The sequence below is a fragment of the Notolepis coatsorum genome (genome assembly GCF_963971535.1).
Source record: "Notolepis coatsorum genome assembly, chromosome: 17".
NCBI lineage: Eukaryota > Metazoa > Chordata > Actinopteri > Aulopiformes > Paralepididae > Notolepis > Notolepis coatsorum.
The window spans coordinates 107,938,842-107,946,970 of NC_140181.1; the positions used below are offsets into that span (position 1 = coordinate 107,938,842).

An 8,129-nucleotide genomic window follows, 5' to 3' on the forward strand; every position below is an offset into this window, starting at 1 on the left:
AAATCTGCAGCTCCTGGCTCTAACTGAGACCTGGATAACCCCCAATAACTCGTCAACACCTGCAGCATTATCTACAAACTATAACTTCACTCACACACCTCGACCCTCCAGACGGGGTGGAGGCACTGGCCTCATGACATCTCCTTCATGGGCTACAAACCTAACGCAACTCCCAGAACTGTCACTCTCCTCCCTCGAATATCATGCAGTATCTGTCTCTAATCCTTTCAATCTCACCATTGTTACACTCTATCGCCCTCCAGGTCCCTTCGATCACTTCACAGATGAGCTGGACATGCTTCTAAGCTCCTTACCGGAAGATGGTACCCCGCTCCTTCTATTGGGCGACTTCAACCTGCCTGACTCATCTCAGTCGGTCCCAGTGGTCTCCCTCCTACAACAATTTGACCTGACTCCCACTGCCATGCCTCCCACCCACAAAGCAGGCAACTCCTTGGATCTCATATTTTCCCGTAACTCCAACATCATTAACACCACGGTAACTCCCCTACATGTATCTGACCATTCCTTCATATCCTTCTCACTAACTCTCATTGTAACTGAGGGGTACAATTCCCTGACTGTATTGATAAGTATGGTATCATTAAACCACTACCGCTTTATGTACTTTAACTACTGGCCATACAGTACACGATATCTAAATATGATGAACACTTTCCCACAATGAAATCGGTTCCACACAAAGGTAATAATCAAATATTTAATATATAGCAAAAGGTACATATGATAGTTACTATTACATTTATGATTTGAATGCACTTGTAAGGCAAATGAGTACTCGTAGGCAAATCAACACTGAATGTCCAATCTCTGGTTACGCAGGAAGCAAGTATACAACCTGGCTCTTAGGGAATTAGATCTATGGTACACTTAATGATATAGCAGGATATTCTGGAAGGGGTCCTCCCGGTTGTAAGCCGGTAGGGGGGGTAGGAGAGCCGTCGGTAGTAGACCGTCTGGTCAACGATATCTAGGGAGACTTCAAGTGCAGTAGACTCTTGATCCGCAGATGAATACACCTTGGTTCTCTTGTAGGCTGTAGCTCCACAATGAAGAAGAAGCTAGGCGACCTCAGTCTCTCTGAGCGCCGACTCAACTTGACTCCTCTTGGGGGTAAATCCAACACTCACAGGCGTCGGCGATTATCCGCTCCACAAATCACAGTACCAAAGCAAATATATTCCAGCCGCATAGGGCTCAGCAGTCGTCGGGTAGGTAATCCAGTGTACATGTCCCTCGGTCCTCGTCTAGATCTCCTCGGATGAAGGCGCCATGTGGTCGGCCCAGCCTGGTTAAGACTCTAGATAACACGAGGAAGCGTTGGAGATGCTGGTCACTTTAGAACTCTAACCGCACGATGCACCATACACGATAGACTATTATTACTTAATAGAAATACGTCGCACTCGACTGTACAGTGCCAAACTCTGACAATTCAGCTATTAATTCGCACGAGGTCTCGATGCTATTCTAAGGCCAAACAGGCCATACTTCACCGCACGCGGTATCGTGGGTGAGGCTTCACGTTCTGTTACTAAGTTGGGTAGAAGGGTAAAGGACTAAGGGTCTTCTACTTTACTTGCGCCATATTTATATGCACGGTGAACAAATAGTGCCACTCTCATTTCGGTAGCCGTATCCCTGAGCGGAGCCGGGGCTAGTACGGACATGTCTCGTCGGTACCTTTGAACTTGACGCCAGGGGCTGGTCCCTGGCGCCTGGTCCTTTTGTCCAATAAGAGAATGAACTATTATGGGCTATAGTAGGCTAAAGGGATATTCCGTGTATATGTACAAGGAATATACAAGGGATATCAAACGATATACAAATACTATTCAATATATATCAATAAATAAATATATATATTCGGTTTAATCTGATCGTTCGTAACACTCATGCTTAACCGAAAAGTCTTCACCCCAACTCAAACCGTCTCACTCAGACGCAACCTGCCCTCCCTATCCCCCTCCACCCTCTCCTCTGACATAATATCCGCTCTACCTTTGAGTGACACCTTCTCTGCTCTCCCCACAGAGTTGGCAACCTCCACCCTCCTCTCAGCCCTTGCAACCTCCTTCGACAAGCTCTGTCCCCTCGTTGAGAAACCTGCCCGCCGTTCCCCACCCAGTCCATGGCTGACGGATGCAGTGAGAGAACAAAGACAGGTCCTGAGAGCGGCTGAGAGGAAGTATAGAAAGTCACGCCTCACTGCTGACATCGACACATATCACAACCTCTTGTTAACATTCTCCAAAACCATTACTAATGCCAAAGCTTCTTTCTTTCACCATAGGATCGAGGCCTCTGCCAAGAATCTTCGCAAACTGCATGCTACCATGTCCTCCCTCCTCACTCCCCCCCACCTCCTCCTCCCTCATCTTTTTCTGCCGAAGACTTTGCGATCTTCTTTGAGGAAAAAGTGGAGAACATCCGCAGCTCCTTCTCCCAACCCCCACCCATTCCAAACGCTGAATCGAGAACCTCATCCTTCACTCTGTCATCTTTCTCTCCCATTACAGAAGCCGAGACCCTGACACTGGTAACGTCGAACCGTCCGACTACATGCCAGCTGGACCAGCTACCCTCCCCACTCCTCCAGACTATAGCACCGGTCATCCTCCCATTCCTAACTGCAACCATCAACTCCTCACTCAACTCGGGGGTGGTCCCCACCTCCCTAAAACAAGCCAGAGTCACGCCCCTCATAAAAAAACCAACCCTGAACCCCACCGTCATAGCCAACTATCGTCCTGTCTCTCTTCTCTCCTTCCTTTCTAAAACACTTGAATGTGCTGTATCCAACCAACTTACTGCTTATCTCTTACAGAATGACCTCCTAGACCCCAATCAGTCTGGCTTCCGGACTGGCCACTCCACAGAAACGGCCCTCATTGCGGTCACAGAGGCACTTCACTTAGCAAAAGCGAAAGGCCTGTCCTCTGTCCTGATTCTCCTAGATCTATCTGCAGCCTTCGACACAGTCAACCATCAGATCCTCCTCGCGGCCCTCGCAGGAATGGGAGTGGCTGGATCTGCGCTGACATGGCTGACATCATACCTCAATGACCGCTCTTACCAAGTGTCATGGAGAGGGACTCTGTCGGCCACCCGCACCCTCCGGACAGGTGTCCCCCAGGGCTCGGTCCTAGGACCCCTTCTCTTCTCCCTCTACACTAAATCACTGGGTAACATTATCACGTCTCATGGCTTCTCATATCATTGTTATGCCGATGATACTCAACTCTTCCTCTCCTTCCCTCCCTCAGATATCCACGTCTCTGAGCGGATCTCGGCCTGTCTGTCCGACATCTCCGCCTGGATGACGACCAACCACCTCAAACTGAACCTAAGCTAAACAGAATTGCTCCACCTGCCGGCCAAATCCTCCCCCCTGACCGACCTCTCCATCACAGTCGAGAATGCAGCTGTGACCGCGTCGCCGACCGCCAAGAACCTTGGTGTTGTCCTCGACGACCAGTTGAACTTCTCTGCTCACATCGCAGCGACAACCAGAACCTGCAGATTCCTCCTGAGCAACGTCAGAAGGATACGCCCCTTCCTGACAAAAGAAGCCACCCAACTCCTCGTCCAATCAACAGTCATCTCCCGCCTCGACTACTGCAACGCACTGCTAGCTGGCCTCCCGGCCACTGCCACCAAGCCTCTTCAACTGATTCAAAACGCAGCGGCCCGCCTGATCTCAAACCTACCGAAGTCGGCCCATGTCACCCCACTTCTTAGGGACCTGCACTGGCTCCCCATTGCTGCACGTATCCGCTTCAAGGCCCTCGACCTAGCATACCGTGCGGCAAAGGGAACCGCTCCCGCCTACCTCCGGTCAATGGTCTCTAACTACACACCCTCAAGACCCCTACGCTCTGCATCTTCTGGCCGCCTCAGATCTACTCCTATCCAAGCTCCCGGAGCGTCATCAAAGAGAAGCCGCCTATTCTCAGTCCTTGCCCCACAATGGTGGAATGAACTACCCATCCCAGTTAGGACAGCCGAATCCCGTCCAATCTTTCGCCGTCGACTAAAGACTCACTTCTTCAACCATTATCTGAAATGATAAAAAAAAAAATATATATATATATATATATATATCTAACCCCGACTAACCTTACTGTCATGCACTTGTCCTAATAAACTAACCTACACTGTAACACGCAACACTTTGATGAACATTGTTACTCAGCTGATAGAGTTATACCCTTCTTGCTGTCTTGTCGCACAGAACTTGTAAGTCGCTTTGGATAAAAGCGTCAGCTAAATGACTAAATGTAAATGTAAATGTAAATGTACTGTATTTGCAAATCTGGTATGTCATAAATGTATAGATGTAGCAGTACTGTCTATCTGTGTCGTGTGTGTCATATATGTTATGATGAATTGAAAATGGGGGACCCTGATGTAAACAAGACGAAAGTCTTTCTCTGGTCTGCATCCCCTTATGTAATTGAGCTGTACTGTACTGTACCCATTCTGCAATCTGTTAATAAAGTTTTCAATCAATCAATCAATCAATCAATCAAACAAAGGTCTGTCCCATTGTATACCAATCAATGGGATACATTGCATGTTGTCCTGCATTCTTTCAAATGTATATAATTAATCATTAAAACAGATGTGTAACAAATAAGAAATACAAATTCCACAGAAGGCATTAAATAATTATTATTTTCAATCATTTCACAATAATTGCATAATTGTGTTTGAATATCTGAGTAATTAAAGTAATTATGCATTTGTCCAAAATAGCTGGTTCAGATATGGTTAAGCAGCTGCCCTGTGATCAGATGAATCGATATCATTTATTTTTCCGACATCAAATGCGTAATTTCTTATCGTACAAATATTGTCATATTTATTTTAATTATGATTAAGTAATTAATTCCAAGGAGGCCTGTAGCGTTGACATGAAGGAATCACTATGAGAACCCAGTCTGTCAAGTTAATACAATTTTCAATTACTCAGCACTCTTAAATCTGCTCTCAGCCACGATCAAATCTGATCTCAGGAAAATTTGGGGACTCCCACTCCCAGCCCTAATATGTCTTAAATGGGCCGAAATCTGGCTAAGACGGAATTTTTTGTCGTAAATTCGTTCGAGAATGAGACCCAATGGTGTTAAGTTCCTAAAGATAAATCTTAAGATCTTGTTTTCTGCAAATCAGTCAATGGGGTGAGATAATTCCACTTGAACTGAACTGTGACAGTATCTTGACATCAGCAGGGACACATGTTCAAAAGATCATTTAGCTTGTCTTGAGAATATCCTACACACAAGATAATTTAGATTGTCTTGAGAATATCCTACACACAAGATAATTTTGCTTGTCTTGAGAATATCCTACACACAAGATAATTTTGATTGTCTTGAGAATATCCTACAAACAAGATCATTTAGCTTGTCTTGAGAATATCCTACAAACAAGATAATTGAGCTTGTCTTGAGAATATCCTACAAACAAGATCATTCAGCTTGTCTTGAGAATATCCTACAAACAAGATCATTGAGCTTGTCTTGAGAATATCCTACAAACAAGATCATTCAGCTTGTCTTGAGAATATCCTACAAACAAGATCATTCAGCTTGTCTTGAGAATATCCTACAAACAAGATAATTCAGCTTGTCTTGAAAATATCCTACAAACAAGATCATTTAGCTTGTCTTGAGAATATCCTACAAACAAGATCATTCAGCTTGTCTTGAGAATATCCTACAAACAAGATCATTTAGCTTGTCTTGAGAATATCCTACAAACAAGATCATTGAGCTTGTCTTGAGAATATCCTACAAACAAGATCATTCAGCTTGTCTTGAGAATATCCTACAAACAAGATCATTTAGCTTGTCTTGAGAATATCCTACAAACAAGATCATTGAGCTTGTCTTGAGAATATCCTACAAACAAGATCATTCAGCTTGTCTTGAGAATATCCTACACACAAGATCATTTAGCTTGTCTTGAGAATATCCTACAAACAAGATAATTTAGCTTGTCTTGAGAATATCCTACAAAAAAGATAATGAAGGTTGTCTTGAGAATATCCTACAAACTAATAATGTATTAGTGCAAATTATCTCAAGAATTGCAAAAAAGTGCAAATATCTCAAGCAAAATGAATGTTCACCTTATCTTTCCAGTGTACTGACTGACTGGAACCAACTCAACAACAACAACTCATGAAACCAGAAGAGACACTTTTAAAATGCCTCCATAACCACCGAATGATCGTGCTGTAAAACAAAGTGAAACACAATCCACCTGCTGTGAACCAGCTCCAGATGCTGCTTTCCTGACCTCTCTGTATATTTATATTTAGATAATCATAATTGTACACCCACCATCAGTAGAAGCACAGTAACGTTCCTCATCTTGGTCCGTTCCACCTGATATCATCCAAGACAGTGTTTCACTGGCTCTGGGAGGGTCTGACACCGCGGCTCTGGGAGGGTCTGACACCGCGGCTCTGGGAGGGTCTGACACCGCGGCTCTGGGAGGGTCTGACACAGCGGCTCCGATAGCAAACTGAGATCAGCCCACAAAGCCTCCAGGCAACCTGCCTCACACAGCAGCTGACAGAGGCCTGTGTGTGTGTGTGTGTGTGTGTGTGTGTGTGTGTGTGTGTGTGTGTGTGTGTGTGTGTGCGCGTGTGTGCGCGTGTGTGTGTGTGGTGTCGCAGGTATACATATCACATGGGTGATGAATGTGCATGCAGGGCGGGGTTCTTTTTCATGTATGCTCACTAAACAGATTAGCATTTTTATTACGTGCGTGTGTGTGTGTGTTAATAAGGTAGTGTATGCATGTTATTCATACTTATTCATAGACTTAGGGCCTCTGGACTTGTTGGGAAACAGGGCCTGACTTACACTACCGGAGGAGCGGAGCTGGGTCTCCCGGAAGATGATCCTGGACCCATCGGGCTCACCCTGACAAGCCTGGGCTGCCGGGAGGCACCCGTAGAGGGGGGGGTCCTGTTGTAATCACAGCACGGGCATACTTCACTCCCCCTCCTTTTCCCCTCACATTCACCACACGCTCCTCTTCATCCCCCTCTCCATCCTCTACACACTCCTCCTCATCCTCTCTTTCTCCATTCACCCCACCATTCACCCATTATACGACCAGCATCACTTCACTTCACGTCACCTAGCACAGCTGCACTTCATCCCCCTGATTTGCACGCTGCCAGGCACCTCTCTCCTCATCCTATCCCCCGTTGACGAGGTGCCTACTTCAACTCCAAGGCGCTGACCAGAAATCGTCATGGTATTAAATACCACTACCCAGGTATGATGTCTCTACTTAAAGCTTTGCTGGAATCTACCCTTTGTATTGCCTTGCCTAACCTGTTTCTCCTATGCCCCAGGACCGTTCCTGCCTGGACCTTCCCTGTCCCCGAAGAGGACCACTTGCCTGCTCGCTGCCACAGCAGCCCCAAGACAAGAACAAGGACCACTTGCTCGCTCACTGCCACAGCAGCAGCCGCAAGACAAGAACATAACCCTGTTCTATTCCCCTCCAATTCCTGTACTACTGAATTCATTAAAACCCTTGAAACTCTCCAATCTCCTCTCCTGTGTGTATCCAGCAATTGGGCTGTGTTCCAGACCACATTCTCACAGGATCCCAGTGTTCCCGCTCCAGACGTCGTGCCGGCTACTTCCCTACTCCCTCTTCATGGTCCTCGTTCCTGGGGTGAGGCTCACCATCGCTCTCTATTACTCCATGGGAGGATGCCCGTGTTCTCACCCCGTTCCCCTCGGACCCCCTGTTTGCTGCGTTGCCCGTTGGCAGCGTCTGGTCGGGAGGAAGAAGATTCCTTGGCAGTGCTGCAGAGCCGCAGAGCCCTACTCGGCTAAGGACGAAGAAGATTCCTGTTACTTTTTTCCTGCCTGTTCGCCCGTTAAAGGCACAGTGCCGCCTTTTTTTGTGTTCATGGACTTTGGTGTTTTGTCCCCCTTAAAGGCTGAGTGCCGCTTTTTTGTATATAATAAATCATGCCCTTGTTTTGGCTAACTCTGATTACCTGTCTGTGTCGTGCGATTGGGGTCGCATTACAAACCATAACAAGCAGTCAGCATAACATGCTACAGTAA

General features: G+C 46.3%; 1 protein-coding gene across 1 annotated transcript in view; it reads right to left on the reverse strand.

The window, feature by feature from the left end:
- Positions 1–6,422, reverse strand: part of LOC311244512 (cadherin-like protein 26) — a 68,318-nt gene extending 61,896 nt beyond the window's left edge. Inside the window, exon 1 of the mRNA XM_084334056.1 lies at positions 6,372–6,422. Within this exon, the coding sequence (XP_084190182.1) occupies positions 6,372–6,401 (30 nt within the window). The 5' untranslated portion in view covers positions 6,402–6,422. The remainder of the gene's footprint in view (positions 1–6,371) is intronic.
- Positions 6,423–8,129: the final 1,707 nt, after the last annotated feature.